The sequence below is a fragment of the Triturus cristatus genome, chromosome 4_1, assembly GCF_964204655.1.
Source record: "Triturus cristatus chromosome 4_1, aTriCri1.1, whole genome shotgun sequence".
In the NCBI taxonomy this organism is placed as follows: Eukaryota; Metazoa; Chordata; class Amphibia; order Caudata; family Salamandridae; genus Triturus; species Triturus cristatus.
Window position 1 is genome coordinate 1,045,363,970 of NC_140585.1, and position 19,561 is coordinate 1,045,383,530.

Consider the following 19,561-nt stretch of genomic DNA (forward strand, 5'->3'; position numbering starts at 1 on the left):
TCTGTTGTTTTTTCTTTAACAGGAAAATGTTAAATTGGCAAATATTCACCTCAGGAGGAGCGGATGTTCTTTTTAGAAATTAGTTAACACTCCGCTGGGCACGATGAAGGAAAACGAAGTCCAATAATATTGAATGCAAGTGCCTTAAATGCTGGGTGATGTCCTGTTGAAATTCACGTATCAGGAAGTCCGACTGAAGAAAGTGCAAGTCTCTTGTCAGGAAAGAATTGTATTTACTTTCTCTGTTCGGCGAACGTGGGTTCCGTGTTGGCACTCGTCGCCAAGTTGTTAAGAATATGCTCACGCTTGGATGAAGCAGAAAGATCCTTTTATTAACATAAACCAACACATGCTCCGGCAGGGAGGAGCGAATGACGACTTGCAGTGTCGGCGATCAGCTGTCAACTGTCAGTGGAACAGTTGGACAGCTGATGACCTCACAGGTATGGTGTCCGCGCAGGAACACACAGTGGCAAACTAGAACGGTGTCCCAAGTGGGACATAAGGGGAACGTAACACAAGGGTGTCTTATCCTAGATCCCAAGCGAGCCCTCTCATTGTGCAGTTCGTAGCACATCCTTTTGTTCCAGGTGAGTGTACCTGTTTGGCCAAGTAGCATTCGAATGCATTATGCAGCTGCTACTGCGCGTAACCCCACAACTTTGTTTCCTTTATCACAGTTCCAGTACTTTTTGCACTGAGACCACTGGACTATAAGGATGCCGTATTTAATAACTGGTTTTCATTCGCTAGTATTTTAAGACTTTCGCAGCGAATTATCGCGATAGACGTCACTGCTGACAGCACGTTCCTCTTTAATCAGGCAACTGACGGGTCCTCTTTACGTTTCCGATCCCTTGCAAGGAGCGCCCAGCTTATAATGACTTTGAACACGTATGCCCTATTACTCGTGGGCTTCAGGAAGGCGATGGCTGTTGGACGGAGCCACCTCAGAGGCGGTGGCGTTATACAACTCTGTAATGGCCACCGCTGCGTGCAACAAAGCGCTCTGTCATGCAGGCCGTCAACGGCCACGCTGAAAAAACTATTCAGTTGCTAGTCGGACGATTTCTCTGGTGCACGCTTCCGGCGAGTGCGCGCGCGGGGTGCCCTGGGATGCTAGCTTGTACCGGAAGTGGGAAGCTGCTGTGTAATCCTATGGTGCCCGAGTTCAGAGTCAGACTCCTCTATCCAACCAGTGTTGTGTCACGAACGAGCTCTCCAGAGCTTTACCATGCCCGACTACCTAGGAGAGGACCAGCGCAAGACCAAGGAGGAGGAAAAAGAGGATCAGCCCATCCGAGGTCAGGGGAAAGCCATCGTTTTCTATTTGCGTATGGGATTAGTCAGAAAAGCAGCACCCTTCATTGGGAGGGCGAGATCAGCCAGGAAATGATTATGAGTGGTTCTCACATTGTGGTGGGACGCTTCAAGTCACGGGAGTGGGTGAAAAGTCCTCATGTAAGAAAATTGTGTTTTTACGCGATAGGAAAGGGTCTTCCAACTTGGAATGGGCCATCAAGGATGGTCTCATCACTAATGCATTATTTTTCACATCCCACAAGGAAGTTCTTACGACATTGTAAATGTGAAATCAATGCCTGTACTATCCTCATCCTTATTTGTTTTTTGTGTGACTGCCATCTGTTGTTTTATTTTACTTTTTTTTCTTTCTCGTTTGTAACTGTAACGTGTAAATATGTAAAATTCTCCTCATGTAACGTACTTGGTTTTATTGTGAAGCGCTCTGACACCTTTCGGTAAGGTCCGCGCTACAAAAAAAACATGCATTAAATAAAACGAATCACTTCGTTATCAAGTTCACTGTTACGAGTTTTGGGCTTGCTGGTGGCAACCTCCTTGCATTCTAGGTGTTGTTCTCTTAGTTTAGTTTCATTCGACAAAAACACGTGTTATCGGTGATTTATAGAATTACATTTCTGCTCTGCAAACAGTGTCCATGATGTCTTGGGTTGCCACCTTGCAAGAGTAAAATACCGGGCATTTGCTGTTGTTTTTAGAGTCTGTAAAGGCCCCGACTTCATACTAAATAGGACTTTAAACAAAGTCGTATGTATTCATTTCTAATATGAATTTTCTGCCGTTTATTTAAATTATTAACCAGGGATCTATGAAGCGGCTCTAGAACACATTTAAAAGTGGTTTCTATTTATAGTTACTGTTTTAAGCATGTGCAAATAAGGGCTAGAAAACCGACTTTAGGCGATTTTGCTTAATTTTTTAATTCAGCCGGGACAAAAATACCGGTGATGACGGTAGAAAACCTTCCAGGTAACAACCCTACTTGGGGTGCCCCCTCTGATCATGTGAAGGCGAGTACTAGGGTATTTGTTAGTGGGGGCCTTATTCTGATCAGGTTGTAAGGACAAGGCACAACCCATGATGAAGCATCTTGACCAGGGTGCCTCTGTGATGGTAAAAATGTGGAGATTCGGTACTTCTGCACAATCTTCCATTACCGTGCACATAGTGATTTGTTTAATACCGCTTAGTGATAAGGCAGAAAACCCTGACCCATTACCACTGGCTTAAAACTGGCGGTGAATCGACACATAGATGTTGTCAAATTACTGCCAGTTATCCCCCTCTATTATCTATAATCCTTAATAATGAGGTAATAGTACTTGTTATCCTCCCGCGGTAAGATCATTACAGCATCGAGCTTTTAAAACAGAATTGTCTACACACCACTATAATTGAGCGAGTGGGACAGAGTGGACAAACCGTCTGAATTGACTGGGGGGTGCCTAACCAAAGTCAAGTTGGGAATTACTAGCCAAAGCAACTGCATACCCCGCTTCAATGTTTACTGTGCCTAAAAGACACAGTCTGGTTTCACCCCCCACTCCCAAAAAACCCGATTAAAAACACCTATCCAAAACTCTCTGAGCCTCAGTCCAGACCTCTGTACTATCCCACCTAGACGAGGGTAAGTGTTCACTGACAGACCTGCCTCAGCTCCCTTAATTTTATCACATTCAACAGTGTTCTAATCAGAAGCTCGTCTGTGATAAGGTAAAATACGAGCTCATCATAAACATCTTGGCAGATATTTCTTGGTTTCTGTACAAACGTTCATCATGTTTATAGCTTGCTCTTTTATTTCTTAAGTCGCAGATTTCCAAAATGTAGCTAATATCTGGGACTCCACGCTACCCTAGCCAAATCCTCCCCTGTCTGAACCTGAGTACCACAAAAATGATTAGATCCGGAGATTAGCCTTCTTCTATTCGCAAGGAATGTCCCTTTATGGTTGACATCAGTTCTAGATCTGTCCCCCACAGTAGCACCTGTCCTTTTTCAGCTGTACTTTTCGTTTTTAGGTCTCGCCTGGCTTTAGCAGCGCCCATTCGTTGCTCTCGCCATGCTAGGGCCTTTTGTGATCGATTCAGCCAAAGCTGAACATGCACGCGTACGGGTGGACAAACATGGCTGCTCTCGCCATTCAGATAAAGCTAAACATGCACGCGTACATACGGACAGTGGACAGTCCTAAACCATCTTGTTTTGCTTGTGCCAAACTACGTGTGCACAACTATAGACAACAGATGTGCGCTTGCATGGCGGCGTGCTTTCTCTTTCCCTCCCTCCAAATGAAAAACTCGAAGTCCCAGGATTCAAAGAAAACAGAACTGGAGGTCGTTTCCCCACTACCGTGGGACACACTGGTATCTTTTCCAGTCTCTGTACTTAGTAAAGCTGTGCGGAGTAACAGAAAGCAGAAACTGAAGTAACCGAAGGCTGTGGCCCACAGGGCCAGGGATATCAGAAGCTGCAGAAGTGAGCGACATTAGCATAAGTTCATCAGTCCCGTAGCAGTGCAGCGCCTTTAAAGCAGAACGTGTGAGCAGGCGCAGATCAGAGGCTGCGGCGCACCAGCAGGGGAGGTGGGCTCGGGACTCATGACCCCCAGGAGAGAGGGAGCGAGGGAGTGGCGGAGAGCAGTGCAGGCTCGGCTCCTTCTAGGAGGGTGGGAGTGGGTCTCACCAGAACTGCCATCCACAGCCCGGACGTACCTTATAAACTTCTGTTTAGAGCGCAGTCTGAGGCTGCCTCGAAGTGCTATCAGGGCAAAAACGTGGAGGACGTATCATCTGTCGCTCGAACTGTCAATTACCCACGCTTAATCCCGGCTATCTCACTTCACCGGCATAGTGTGATCCTCGACAAATCCCTTCATCTCCAAGCTCTATGGCACCGATACCGATCCAAATTGGAAGGCTACTATTGAGGTCACGTGAAAAATGGTTTATTTTCCTGTGTCAGGGGGCTTTTTTCCTCTGAGAAAAGTGGGGTCTCTTCTGCAATCTGGGCGTTTCCGAGGCCCCCCCCCCCCAATCCGGATCGCATGAATCTCACAATGACACAGTAGAGATTTCCTGGAAGCCCAACAGCTGGACGTGTACTCTTTTTGCTGTGTGTGAGGTCGTTTCTGGGAAAGAGGGGTTTGGGAAATAACGCCCTTCATCACGTCTTGTTACTTGGTGGCTTTGGGGCTGTCATCGTTGGAGAAGGAGGGACCCCCGTGCACAGGCCCCGCGGAGGAGCTTGGAAGTGTGTGGACTGAAGCTGGGCCAGCTGTTGGACTTGTGGCCGGAATGAGGATGGGGGCGTGCCTGCCATCGAGGGGTCTGCTGATGGTCTGTGGCCTGATGGTCTGTGGCCTGCTGCTCTGCCTGAGGAGGTGAGTGCAGAACACGGGGGCTGGACACGTGGGCCGGACGGGGGCTCCCACATACATCTTCTGCACGTGGATGACTATAGTGAATGTTAATAATTGTGATAACACGTGCTTGACATAGCGCTGTCGCCGCCTCTAAGCGCAGTCAGCAATCGATGTTAAGGGAGCTCAAGTGAGTGGTGCAGTGGGCACAGTGTGGGAGTACGCTCGGGTATGCATAGGCATGTTGCATAGAGACCCCAAGAAAGCGTTGTGCTCCGCCCTTCTGCTTGCCCAGGCCATGTCGGTTTGTTGCGCTCTGCTAAGTTAGTCAATGGATGAATGTGTCTTCTTGTGTACACCCTTTGAGCTATAACGGCTTCATGCATGTATAGCGCTTGGCAGATGGGAGAGTCGAGACACATGCAGCCCGATGCCCAGGAGTGACACGCCCGTGAGGTGTCAAGAGGGCACTGCACACGCAATTCTTGATTCAATCCCCCTTGCGAACCCGTGCGAAGAAAACGATCCCCCGCACTCCCTAATACCCACTTGTCTTTCTTGCTGGGGTCAAGTTACAACTGAAGAAGTAGGAAACACGCTAAAATCCATTAAGAGCGGATCCTCCTCGACCTAAGTGCGGCATTCGATACTGTCAACCACCAACTTCTCATTAAAAGACTCAAGAGAGTTGGTGTGGAAGGCTCGGCCCTATCCTGGCTCTCATCCTTTCTAGCTCAACGGACCTATCAGGTCTGGGAGAGGAACGCCTGCTCCTCCGAAATTCCCCTCCAATGTGGTGTGCCTCAGGGCTCCTCCCTGAGCCCCACATTATTTAATATCTATATGTCCACATTGGAGGAGGTCATCACCCCATTCGGAGTGAGCGTCGTCAGCTATGCTGACGACACGCAACTAGTGGTGTCTCTATCTCACCCCAGACAACAATCAGCAGACTTATTTAACTGCCTTACGCAGGTCCACTGTTGGATGAACAACTCAGCCCTAAAACTAAACGGGACGAAAACTGAAGTCCTGCTTCTCGGCCCGAAAGGGCTCTCACTCTCCCCGAACATCTGGCCAGCTTGTCTGGGCCCCCCCCTGATCCAAAAGAAGATGTAAAAAGTCTTGGTGTGTGGCTCGACACTGATCTTTCGTTCACTGCGCAGGCAAAGAAAGTAGCCGGGACCAGCTTCGGGCTCCTGAAATCATTGAGGAAAGTCCTGCCCCTCCTGCCCTTCAACTCCCAAAAATTGCTAATTCAAGGCCTAATACTCTCGAGGCTTGATTATAGCAATGTGATCTACCTAGGCGCTCCTGAAGCGACCCTTAACAAGCTTCAGAGAATCCAGAACACTGTGGCCCGGATTATCACAAACACCCCTGCCAGAAATTCGGCTAAACCTGCCCTATAACTCCTCCACTGGCTTCCCATAAGGGAGCGGGTCAAATTCAAGGCCCTGTGCCTAGCCCACAAACTACTTCAAAATCAAGGCCCCCCTGTTCTCAGGAATCTCATTACACCCTATAAATCCGCAAGATCCCTCCGTTCGGACTCAGAAAACTTCATCACCACCCCAAGATTCAAGAAAGCCCGCATAGGAGGAAGACGTTTTTCAGTCCATACTGCACGCCTCTGGAACTCGCTCCCCCGCGACCTGCGACTCGAACCACAATACCTTCGCTTCAGGAAGCGGCTCAAGACTCCCCTTTTTCCCCAATGATTCATGCTTACCCATAACCTTGATCTTCTGTCCCCCCCCCCCCCCTTTTTTGCTTTGCCCTCGGCCCGCTGAACCGAAGAGATAGGGTTTTTTTTTAGCGCTGGGATACCTCAGGGTGACTACGCGCTCTACAAAAATAATAATAATAATATCCTGCAAATAAAAGCAGGGCCGCTGGAATTGTGCGATTCTGCCGCCGTGGAGTTTTCCACATAATTGTGGATTTGCCGCATTTTCCACTAAGTTGCAGACTTTAACAAAAAAATATTTCTAGTTAAGACGTATCAAAGTTAATAACGCGCTACCTCACAGGGTACCGATTCCTGCATTTAGGGGTTAAACTGATATTAATAAAGTGAAACCAGCCCATATGGTGTTAACAAGGGTAACAACAAGCATTAAAAATGCAATAGGTCTAGCCTTTTATTAAGTTAAAGCCATTTGCTTTTCTATACAATACCATTAGCAGAGCAAACAGCTTTAACTTAATCAAAGGCGAGACTTATTGCATTTTCAATGCTTGTTTAAGCCTCATGTGGATTTTTAACAAAAATCAAGACTTGACATGCTGCTATCTTCTGGGCCTATGACACCAGCAGTGTCTTTCAAAATATTTTTAGCATAATTTTTTTTCTTGTCATGCGCCCACTATCTATGGTTGTCGACTGTATACTTCCTAAAGAAATCTGAGATGGAAGCTCAACACTTCTCTGTTGCAGAGTTAAGAGACCCTGGGCAAGATCTGGATCAGACCTGTTACTTATTTTGTACTGGTGAAGCTCCAGATAATATGATAAATACAAGTTTATTGAAAAAATCTTAGCTTCACAACATAACCGAAAAGTATATAATTCTAACTGCTCTTAGGAATCAGTCTTCAACTGACATACATAAAAAAAAATGTAGCATAATCTAGAATGAAAATGCAAGAAGCTTTCTAAATAGAACACAGCCATAAGATGTTTGCACTAATAAAGATTGTAACTTTCTAGAGTGGTTTGTACGCAACGTATTGTTAAAATATGGAGAATTCAATATTTTAGAGTACAAACATTCAATCTCCGGTGTCCTCCATGCTAAACCATATTAATTGAAGGAAATATGAGCTAGAAATATACTTTTGTGATTTTTTTTAGAACCACCCCTGTGATATAGACTTCAGATAACTTCTGCACTGGAGAGAGAACTGAAGGACTGCCATGCCATTTCCTGGACCCAGCCAAAAAAGACTGCACCAAAGACTGGGCTGACTTGCTAATACTTCGGCTAGCAAAGAGAGGACTGTTGCGGGGTGCCCTGCTTGAGCAAAAGCCATCCCGAGGCCTGGACAGAAGCAGTGACTCCAAGAGTCCGTTAGCTGACTTCCTGTTGGAGCCACATGATCACAAAATCTGAAGAGGTCTGCCTTGGCGGATTGGTAGCCACAATCTTGACCCTCCGCTGACAGCCAAAGCGTAGCCCATGAGACTAAGTTTACACGCTCAGACATTGCACCCAAGTCTTTTGGACCCGGGGGAGTCGTTGAAGTGCAGTTCGTCGCTCAAGACAGACACTAGCCCAGAGGACTTCAAACTGTGGGGCGCGAACCCTAGGGGGGTCGTGGAGTCCTAGGAAGGGGGTCGCAGATTCCCCAGCTTCACCTGTCCCTGTAAAAAGACAGCCGTCCTGGGACAGCTAATTGAGATCGTTATCAGCTATTTGCCTGAATGAAAGGCAAATGCGCTGGTAATCTGCAAGTGTAAAGGATGCTTGGGAGCAGTTCTGACTCTTTATGAAAACAAAGATGTGCGTTTTGTTTAGTTGAAGTGCAAAGAGTTAACTACTGGCCTGGGAAGTTCTTGCTTTTAATTTTAACTGCATTTACACAGCCCTTAGGGCCCCTAAAGAGGTGTTGAAGGGACAGTTATGTAAAAAACAGAAAACTTAATTACATACGCTCTGGTATTATTAAAACCTACATTTTGAAAGCACCATTTTATTGTAAAACTATTCACACGTTTTGCAGCATTATATCTTACCCTGTGTGTAATGCAAGTATAAAAAATGTACTTACATATTCACAGTGCTTTCCGTCACAGGCTGTGACTTAGTAGCACTAAAAATACACATCACTATTCTCCACTGTACCAATCAACATTTTATTCTGTGGTCTTCTGGTTACACACAGACCACTGCAGTACATCAACTAATAATGTTTTATAATGTACTACAGTCCATTTCTCACTGAGCAATAACTTATTTTATTTATTTTTCATTTACACTGCCCATTATTTTATATGTAGATACCTGAAGGTGAAAGATCTAAAAAACGTACAGAATATTTTGGGCTTATTTATGAGAAGCTTCCATTGCCAGAGCATCACTTTTTTTTTCATGCTCTTGTGGCGCAGCCATCTCAACCATACCTATGAGGCAGTGGAAAGTCACCCTGCATGGCTTTGCATTGCCTCATAGATATGGAGTAATCAGTAAGACATAATTCAAAACCAAGTCACAGGCACACGTGTAGGGATACAGTTATTACAGTTGTGCTGTTAAATTGGTACAGAAATCAAGAGATCGACACCGGTAGTTCCATGTATTGAGAGATGTTTATACAAGTCTTAGAGTTCGTCAAAGCAAAACGCCAGCCGACACGGGTTTCGTCAACAGGTAGTTACCTGTGACTCTTCAGGGCTGGGAACAATACAAAATGAATAATCACATCTATGGTCAAGAATCTCCAAAGGAGCGTGTCAAACATATTACAGTGGAATCAGTGGGGTGACATCACACGACACCCTATTATCAGTGGAAACCCTAAATGAAAAGAATTAAGGACAAAACAAGGGGGAGCCAAGAATTCAAGGAAGAAGATGTGTGGTGACTAAAATAATTACTAGGCAATGTGTTCATCCAGAAGTAAAAACTGCTTTACTAGAACAATAACTAGAAAGAAAAAGGGTGACTGCTGCTAAAGGTGAGCATTGGTCAAAAACCCAGAACATGCTTCAAATGGCAGGTGACATACGAAGTGGTATATGCTAAAACGATAAACATGAAATGTCCGCCAGAAAAATAAAATAAAATAACCTGCAATTGGAGCTACATATCGTTGAAACAATATTTAAACAATAATAGATGTACCAGCCGAAACTCGGACCGTTCAACAAAGAAATAGAGGTGGTATAACCACGTACTGAATCACACAGCATTGGAACAAGTCTCCAAGAGTGAAGGCTTCCAGATGAAGCGGAGCCGTCGCAGAAAAGTGCAAGGAGGTGAGAGAAGGAAACGAAAAGTATATGTTACCCCAGTATTGGAACTTTCATAGATTCTCATGCTTTGTATCATTCCCCGTCGTCGGAATGGGAGCCTCGGTAAATAAAAAATATATCATAACCATAGAAACAAAAGAGAAAATAGGCCTAGGCCTCATCTCATTTTGTAGTATATCACCCTCTTTGTGTAAAAGAGCCCAAACTTTTGCCAGGACCAATCCGCACAGCCTCACCCTTTGGAACCTTCCTGAGAGAGCTCAGAGCCTCAGATTTTTCTACCGCACGTTGTGCTAGTTAGTCTCCACTGAGCTCTGCTCAGTTTTTTCTCATTGTTCTTTCAGGATTTACTTTTAACATCTATAGTGACATTATGTCAGAGAAGGAGAAGAAAGCCTTATTCAGGCCCTGTGCTTCTTGTGGAAAGAAGAGGCTTTTCGTGGAAGATAAGCATGGCAGTTGTATTTACTGCTTATACCCGGAGCACAAGGCCACAGACTGCAAGATTTGTCGCACTCTTTCAACCAAGACTTTACGAGACAGAGCGGGTCGTCTGCTGACATGGCTGCAAAAACTGAAGACCAGAAAGGAGGTTGTCTCGTCAGATGAGGAAGATTCAATTTCTGGCACTTCCTCCAGGAGATCTTGGAAGTGGGGTAGGTCATCTCCCTCCATCTCTGAAGAACCCCCTGTCAAAGCCCCTCATGGGATCTCTGAAAGGTCTGAGGAGGCTGGTCCCAAAAAATCTCCTCACGGAAGTGTAAAGGAGAGGCAGGGACAGGCTGCTGGTGTGGACACAGCCTCTAGGGGATAAAAAGGAGGTTTCAATATCTTCTCCTCCGTCCCAAAAGGAAAAGCCTGTGAAGAAACACTCTGCAGGAACTTCACAGATGGTTCCTGTGAAGAAGCAGCGTCCGTCGACGGTGATTCAAGCAGGTACGTCGACGACGATTACCACTCCAAAGACGGTTTCCTTGAGTTCGTCGACGGGACCGTCGACGATATCTATTCCTGTTTCGTCGACGACAGCTTCATTCTCGTCGTCGACGACAGTTTCCATGAAGATCCTGTCGTCGACGGTTTCGACGACAAAGACCAGGACGACAATGACGATAACGACGGCGTCGTCGTCGTCTGCTGCTCACGACGAGCTCATCGGCGAGACCATCGACAGTTGTCCCGTCGACGATGAAGAAAGCTCCGTCGACGAGTGTACCGTCGACGAAGAAAAAGGCTTTGTCGACGACCCTACCATCGACGATTCAGGCATCATCGACGACCGTATTATCGACAACGATTCATACTCCGTCGACTAAGATTACCGTGCCATCGACGGGTTTGTCGTCTTATTTCGTCGACGCTGGTGATCCCTTCGACGGCTCCGACGACGGGACCGTCGACGAGACTGTCGACGAGTAAAATTTCTGAATTTACGATACAGAAGTTGAAGATTACACCGGAGATGACATCTCCGAGACAGGTGACGCCTTTACCACCATCCATGCTGCTGGATGAATCGGAAGATGAGGATGAGGATGTGGATGAGCAGTATGGTGACGCCTACAGTCCCTCGGAGCTGCATGTAAAGCAGCAAGACACTGATACGGAGGAGTACTATGAGCAAGCTGAGCAAGAGGAACAACAATATGTTCAGCAAGAATTTCGTCCTCAGACTTTGCGACAGGACTTGATAAGCTCTACCAGTTGCTCTGGTTACGGACTTGCAGATGATGTTGCAGGATTACAGAGCTCGATTTCCGTCACGCCCTGAAGTTCAACCACTGCGTCCATCTACATCTGTGGTCCCGCGCGGGCCGCCAGTGGACTTGCCTCCTCCTCCTGAGAATATCCCACGTACTTCACCAGTAGTGGTTCCTCAAACTTCATTTACGGAACCTGCCGATGACGACGCACAGGATGTGGATACGGATGGAGACGATGAGGGGCACGTGGTCCCACTTACTGATCCAGGGGATCCGGATGTGGATCTAGATGATACGGGAATGCAAGATCCGGATGATACAGGGCGGGACACAAACGTGTCGCCGCCGGCAGATATCGGGGGGGGTTCCATAATCTTATGGAGCGTGCATCCACAAGATTTGGGCTGCCTCTCACAGTGGAACAGTCGGACTGTTTCCTATACGATTTTAAAGCGCAGTACAGAAAGTCCGTCATATCAATTCCCATCATTGAGCATGTATGGAATGAAGGGATCAAGGTTATGCAGAACCCGGCAACGGTCATCCCGGTTCTTCCCCGGCTGGAGAAGAAATACAAGGCCCTTGAGGGCAGTCCTGCATGTCTCCTTGGACAACCAAAGCCTGACTCTGTGATATCTCAAGCCGCACAGAGCAAGTCCAAGAATCCTTCGACGCCTTTGACTACACCTCCGGATAAGGATGGCAGGCGGTTGGACAATGTGGGGAAGAGATTTTCCACCATGGCCAGTTTGTTGTTTCGGGCAGCAAATTCATTAGCCATTCTAGGCAGGTATGACCGCCAGATGTGGTGCGACATGGAACCGTTTGTGGACCTCTTAACAGACTCTAATCAAGAGGAGGCCAAACAAGTCCTTATGGAAGGGAAGAGATGTTCCTCGGAGATCATCGACTGTGCTATGGACATAGCCTCTACCGCTTTCAGGGCCTTGCAGGGTCAGCGGTTTTGCGCCGTCAGGGCTGGTTAAAAGCAACCTGGTTCCGTCAGGAGGTCCAAAATAAGATCCTGGACCTTCCTTTTGACGGAGACATGCTTTTTGGTAAGCATGTGGATGAGGCTCTGCAGAGCATAAAGAAGGACACTGCAAGGTCCTTAGGATCCTTAAATTATCGCAAGGTTCCATTTAGAGGAGCTGTTCTGCTTGGGTTTTCGGATCAGATAGAACCCGCTCATCAGAGCCTCACTAACCCAGCCATAACGTTACCCCCTCCCTAGAACCTGTTTACAATAGTGCAACCACATATATCTACCACCTAAGGACAGGGAATTCCTACTATACATACCAAGACCTCTTATAATCGGCGGCCTCGCGATCCCACACGGATCCAGACCTCTCTGCCCATACGACAGTATCACAAGTGGCGGCCTCGCGATTCCACACGCATCCAGACCTCTCTACCCAGACGGCAGTCTCAGCACGATCGGCGGCCTCGCGATCCCATACGGATCCAGACCTCTCTGCCCATACGACAGTATCACAAGTGGCGGCCTCGCGATTCCACACGAATCCAGACCTCTCTACCCAGACGGCAGTCTCAGCACCAGTATCACAAATGGCGGCCTCGCGATTCCACACGAATCCAGACCTTTCTACCCAGACGGCAGTCTCAGCACAATCGGCGGCCTCGCGATCCCCTACAGATCCAGACCTTTCTACCCAGACGGCAGTCTCAGCACAATCGGCGGCCTCGCGATCCCCTACAGATCCAGACCTCTCTGCCCATACGACAGTATCACAAGTGGCGGCCTCGCGATCCCACACGGATCCAGACCTCTCTACCCAGACGGCAGTCTCAGCACAATCGGCGGCCTCGCGATCCCATACGGATCCAGACCTCTCTGCCCATACGACAGTATCACAAGTGGCGGCCTCGCGATTCCACACGAATCCAGACCTCTCTACCCAGACGGCAGTCTCAGCACAATCGGCGGCCTCGCGATCCCCTACGGATCCAGACCTCTCTGCCCATACGACAGTATCACAAGTGGCGGCCTCGCGATCCTATACGAATCCAGACCTCTCTACCTAGACGGCAGTCTCATGCGACAGTTCATCCTATGATCACCATATCATACAAAAAGGGAATCAGTCTCACTATTCATCAGATCACACAAGGATTGCCAGTTCGAGCATAGCCTGTTCTCAGGTTCGAGGGGCTCCTCTTTCCCCTATTCAGTTACCACTTACCTGATCAGGGTTAACATCTGTTCATGTAGCCGCAGCTGACTAGAAGAATAGGCTACCCTCTCATACAAGAACACACAGCACATGTTGGTTCACTACAAACTGGGTACTTTATTACTCATTACATACGCAATCACATAACATTACAATATAACACATAACCTGCAAAGGAAAGTGAAAGATTAAGTTGTACACTCTAATAAGAAAGGGTCGACATCACCTTAGTAGTATGTAGCCTGCACTCAGTGGTCATCTAGGTTCCCTTCTCGTCTGTGCCTCGGCTCGCCTGGAATCACCCTTCTCCGAGTCACTGGGACCTCTTCCTTATCGGCTACTCTCTCCTCTCTGGCTATTCTGCTAGGAGAGCATCTGTCTCTCGGTTCTTCTCCGCCTTCAAGATGGCGTCTGTCTTCCCTGGAATAAGTAGTAGCTTTACTGCTAACGGCTAGATGCCGCCTACGGACTGAACATGTAACTGCCTCAGACTTTCACTAATATAGAGGTGCGTTTCCTCATGGAAAATTCCGGCCTGTAACCTGCCGCCCACCAAATTCTCGTACCTCCCCGTACCAAGGACACGTTCCCAGCCGGCCGGCCTGATGTAGTGTCTTCGGCATGAAGAAAAATACAATCCTTCGATAAGGGCCGGCCTGAACCGGTTCTCTCCAAGCGAATAACACCTCATAACTAAAACATAACTCTTGACCTAGAAGAATCCCAAGCTGCCGGAGCAGAAAGAAAGATGGAGTCTCTCCCGTTTGAGGCCTACCAGGCCTGAATTCAGAAATACCCTCACTACAGGACAGGTTATCCCTAATACTAACGAATCTATCCCCTAGGCTATGTGTGCGAGCCCTGATCTATGGGGAAGAGCACAGAATCATGTCGAAGTGCCTAGTAAATAGGCTCCATTCACTACTCTAACCCTTAGACTTGAATGGTAAGAGACTGAAGTCACATTTAATCATCTTTTCCTCACAAGAAGGCAGGGAAAATCGAGCAGAACAGGAGCACGTGGGCGAGGGTTTTCTACTTATAGAGGAAACCAACGTCAGTATTCCACACAGTCAGGACAGTCATATAAGAATCAGTATTCAAACCAACGCCAAGGTCAATCTGCGTCTTTCTCTCGTCAGTCCCAGAGAGGACGTCAGAATCGTCAGGGACGAGACAATGCCAAGAGGCAATAGCGGCCTCCTGGCTCTGACTACTGTTCCTCCCCGACCAAGAACACCGGTTGGGGGCAGGATCTCCTATTGTCTGGACAGCTGGGTCCTTATAACATCGGACCGGTGGGTTTTGAATATTGTTCAGAGTGGCCATACGTTGGAATTCCAAGATCTTCCTCCAACGAGAGCTCCGGACGCCCGTCCCTCAAAACATCTCCGACTGTTACATCTCGAAGCCCACCAACTATTCATCAAGGGGGCGATAGAACCGGTGCCTCTTTCGCAAAGAGGCAAGGGTTTCTATTCCAGGTTCTTCCTGGTTCGGAAGACGGAAGATACGTGGCGTCCTATACTAGACCTAAGAGCTCAACACCTATCTCATCAAGCTCTCCTTCAGGATGGTCACTCTCCAGGATATTCTCCATCTACTGAATCCGGGCGATTTGTTGGCGTCCCTGGATTTAGAGGATGCGTACTTTCACCTTCCAATCCACCCAGCTCACAGGCAATATCTACACTTCACAGTAGGCAAGAGCCATTTCCAGTTCAAGGTGCTTCCGTTTGGCCTTTGGTCTGCACCTCGGATATTCACGAAGATGCTGGCACCAGTCGCGGCGTTTCTCAGGAAACAATCCTTAGAGGTTTTCCCATACTTGGACGACTGGCTCGTCAAGGCTCCGTCGCTCAAGGCAGCTTCTCAAGCAGTATCAACTTGCATTCAATTGTTCGCCCACTTGGGTCTTAAGCTCAACAGATCCAAGTCGGTGCTGATACCTTCCAGGTCCCAAAGGTTCCTTGGAGCTATTCTGGACACGACACTATGCACCGCTCGTCCGTCGAAGGAGCGTCAAAGCAAGCTGATCACCTCCCTCTCGTCAAGTGCTGCAGAGGAAAAATGTGTCGGTTCGCCGGTACAAGTCCTTACTCGGATCGATATCATCCTGCATACCATTAATACCGCATTGCAGGCTTCATATGCGTCCTCTGCAGGAGGAGTTAGACAAACAATGGCGCCAGGCAGAAGGGTCGTTCAACGACAAGGTGTGGATAACACCAGGGATGCGCAAGGCCTGCGAGTGGTGGCTGGTAAAGGAGAACATCGCAGTAGGGTTAACATTCAGGACCCCTCCTTCTCCTATGGTGGTGACCACAGATGCCTCCTTAGGAGGCTGGGGAGCGGTACTCCAGGAGCTTCAAATCAGCGGTCACTGGAGTCCAGCGCAGAGCCTAAACCACATCAACCTTTTGGAGCTGATGGCTATCCGCTTAGCCTTGCTGGCGTTCCTTCCCAGACTTCAGGATCGTGCAGTGCTGGTCTGGACAGACAACACGACAGCTATGCACTATATCAACAAGCAAGGGGGAACAAGATCACGAACTCTGTCCAAAGAGGCTCAGTCGATCTGGGATTTTGCGATTTCTCACAACATCACTCTACAGGCCGAGCACCTAGCAGGGTGTCTCAACATCACGGCGGATGCTCTGAGTCGTCAGAGGAAAGTGACTCACGAGTGGGAATTGGACCAGGCCACGCTGGAGGAAGTGTTCGAGAGATGGGGTACTCCGACAATAGACCTCTTTGCGTCCCCGGAGAACGCCAAATGTCGGTTTTACGCAAGCAAGGTTCCCCATCGAGGATCGCTGGGGAATGCCCTTTCGATTGCTTGGTTCGGCGCATTTTGCTACGCTTTTCCTCCCATTCCTCGCATTCCTCGAGTTCTCAGGAAGGTCAGGGCGGAACCATGCAAGATGATTCTCATTGCTCCAGCATGGGCCCGGCAGTTCTGGTTCACGGAACTCCTGCTGCTCTCCCAGGATCGCCCAATTCGTTTGCCGCAGATTCCATCTCTGTTGTCGCGGGATCAGGGACAGGTGCTCCATCCGGATCCGAAGTCACTACACTTGACAGCGTGGCTCCTGAACACAGAGAATTCCCTCATCTGAATCTCTCCAGGGAGTGCAGGGATGTTTTGTCTCCGGCGCGGGCGCCAAGCACTAATAAGACATACAGGGCAAAATGGAAGAGATTTTGTCTGTGGTGCCAGAGGAATAAACTCCATCCTTATAAATCCCGGCCACATCAGGTTTTGCCTTACATCCTGTCACTGGCTAAGTCAGGTTTGGCGCACTCTTCGGTCAAGGTACATTTGGCTGCCATATCCCGTTTTAGACGAAAGACATCGGGCCCATCTCTATGGTCCGCAAGGATTGTAAAACAGTTCCTTAAAGGGTTGTTTCGGATGTATCCTCCGGTCCGAGCACCCCCACCAATCTGGCAGCTCAACCTTGTACTGGCTCAGCTCATGAAAGCTCCTTTTTGAGCCGATTCACAGGGCGGACTTGAAGTTCCTATCTTGGAAGCTAGCCCTCCTCTTAGCATTGACTTCGGCTAGGAGGGTTAGTGAACTCCAGGCTCTGTCCATAGTGGAGCCTTTTCTGCAGTTCAAAAAGGATGTGCTAATTTTGAGAACCAACCCAAAATTCATCCCGAAGGTACCTTCGGATTTTCATCTGAATGAACCCTTGATTTTGAATTCCTTTTTTCCACGTCCTTCTACCCACGCGGAACGAACATTGCATTCTTTGGATGTCCAGAGATGTCTGAAATTATATCTCGAGCGCACACGATCTTTCAGGAAGTCTACACAGTTATTTATTTCCTACAGTGCACCACGGAAGGGGTTGCCTCTCGCTAAGAGTGGCATTTCCCGCTGGATCTCCAGTGCAATTAAATTCTGTCATCAGGCTGCGGGCAAACCTTTGGACAGAAGGGCCCGTGCTCATTCTACACGAGCGATGGCATCTTCAGTGGCTCTTTTTGCTGGAGTTGCTATCAAAGACATTTGCAGGGCAGCAGTGTACACACCTTCACGAAACACTACTGCCTGGAGCCGGTGGGACGAGATGACGCGGCTGTTGGTCAAGCAGTCCTCAGGAATCTTTTTCATTGAGAGGTGAGCTTTCCCTACAATCCCTCCATCCTGGTAAGCACATTTGGCTCAGTAATGATTGTTTTTCTTGATTACCATGTACTGGTTGTTACTGTAAACTGAGATGGTTATGTAAGGCCAAGTGTCTACCAAAATGTGCTTTAGTATTTACTGCTAACTATTCTGATACAAAGCATGAGAATCTATGAAAGTTCCAATACTGGGGTAAGAAAACAAGTTACTTACCTGTAACTTTGGTTCCCCAGTATTGGTAACTTTCATAGATTCTCATGCGCCCACCATCCTCCCCTGGGAAAGCTCTGCCGGTTTACTGAGGTAGTGGCTGTTGGCACAACGGCTACGAAAATCTGAGGCTCTGAGCTCTCTCAGGAAGGTTCCAAAGGGTGAGGCTGTGCTGATTGGTCCTGGCAAAAGTTTGGGCTCTTTTACACAAAGAGGGTGATATACTACAAAATGAGATGAGGCCTAGGCCTATTTTCTCTTTTGTTTCTATGGTTATGATATATTTTTTATTTACCGAGGCTACCATTCCGACGACGGGGAATGATACAAAGCATGAGAATCTATGAAAGTTACCAATACTGGGGAACCAAAGTTACAGGTAAGTAACTTGTTTTCTGACATGCACGGCAGGGAGGTCAGGGGAGAAAGAAGGAGCTTAACGCATTACCTGATTCAGCGCTACGAGGACGTGATCTAAAGTGCAGGGAAATAGAAATGGCATGTCATGAGAGTGTTGCGCTCAGGAAGAGGGTAAGTGTAAATAAAAGGAGCGCGAGGTGAAACAACATTAAAGAAACAAAACGTGGTGTTCGGGCTAAAATAACTCACCGAAAGATCGGTGATAGTTCCGACCCGGTTGACGGGTATTAATGCGAGCGAATGGTGAGTAGATCAAAAGGTTCAGGAATCACACGGGCGGGTGTGTCCGAGTTCGGCAGGGCCTGGAAAGTAGGAAGCGCTTAAGTCAGTACTACGGTTTCTTAGAAAAAGAAACTCTGTAGTGTTTGAGGGAAGGGTAGGTAAAGTAACTGTATGAAGCAGGGTCCAGCCTTTGTGCATCTTGTCGCGGGTATGCGGGAGAAATGGTAAGCCAGGAAGTGAATTTTATATTGGCACATGAAGCCAAAGCTAGGGCGCTAAGGCTAGAGCGCTAACGTCCGTGCGTGAAGTGAACCCGGAAGTGGTGTTGGGAGTCAGTGGTGACTAGTCAAGCTGTAGTAAAGTAAAAAGGGAAGAAATTCAAAGACCTGAAACCTGTTTTTTGAGGACAGTAAAAGTAGAAGACATATTAAGAATCCGACTTAACAAAATAATAGTCGGTTGTAGAAGAACCATTAAACGGGTAAAAGTATCATGTAGTTCTAGGCTTGTAAAACAACATACCTACACAAATGCAAATGCGTGTGCAAAGTTTTACTGGTCTTCGTATAGTGGGCAACTTATCGATCTGCTCAAAATAATGATAAAGGTTCGATAATATTGGCAATACATTTACAACAAAATATTATATGCATAGATCAAGAGACATGGGTGAATATTGTACAAGGCCGTTACTGTTCTTGCAAAAATAACTCTACATTTCTTGGAAAGTGCAAAGCGAGCATAACAAGCTTCAAAATTGACACACAGAGCTAGAAAAACGGGTCAAAATGCAAGCAGGGTATTGGTATCACAGCAAGGGAAATAACGGAAAAATTGGAGCAAAATAAATGGAAAAGTACTACACAGAAAGCAAAAGATCCGGTAACGGAGATTTTCTGGAAAAGGAAGAGCAAGACCTTACGAAATGCTGTAGCTCGTGACGTAAGGTCATGAATGTGTAGCGCCATGTGGTGATGGAAGTGAGAACAAGGTCCAAGACAAGGGCAA

At 47.5% G+C, this 19,561-nt stretch overlaps 1 protein-coding gene across 1 annotated transcript in view; it reads left to right on the plus strand.

Annotated features, from left to right (window-relative positions):
- The first annotated feature begins 810 nt into the window (after nt 1–810).
- The window catches only part of PSMC2 (proteasome 26S subunit, ATPase 2), a 134,870-nt gene continuing 116,119 nt past the window's right edge, over nt 811–19,561 (plus strand). The window contains exon 1 of the mRNA XM_085654027.1: nt 811–1,304. Within this exon, the coding sequence (XP_085510153.1) occupies nt 1,235–1,304 (70 nt within the window). The 5' untranslated portion in view covers nt 811–1,234. The remainder of the gene's footprint in view (nt 1,305–19,561) is intronic.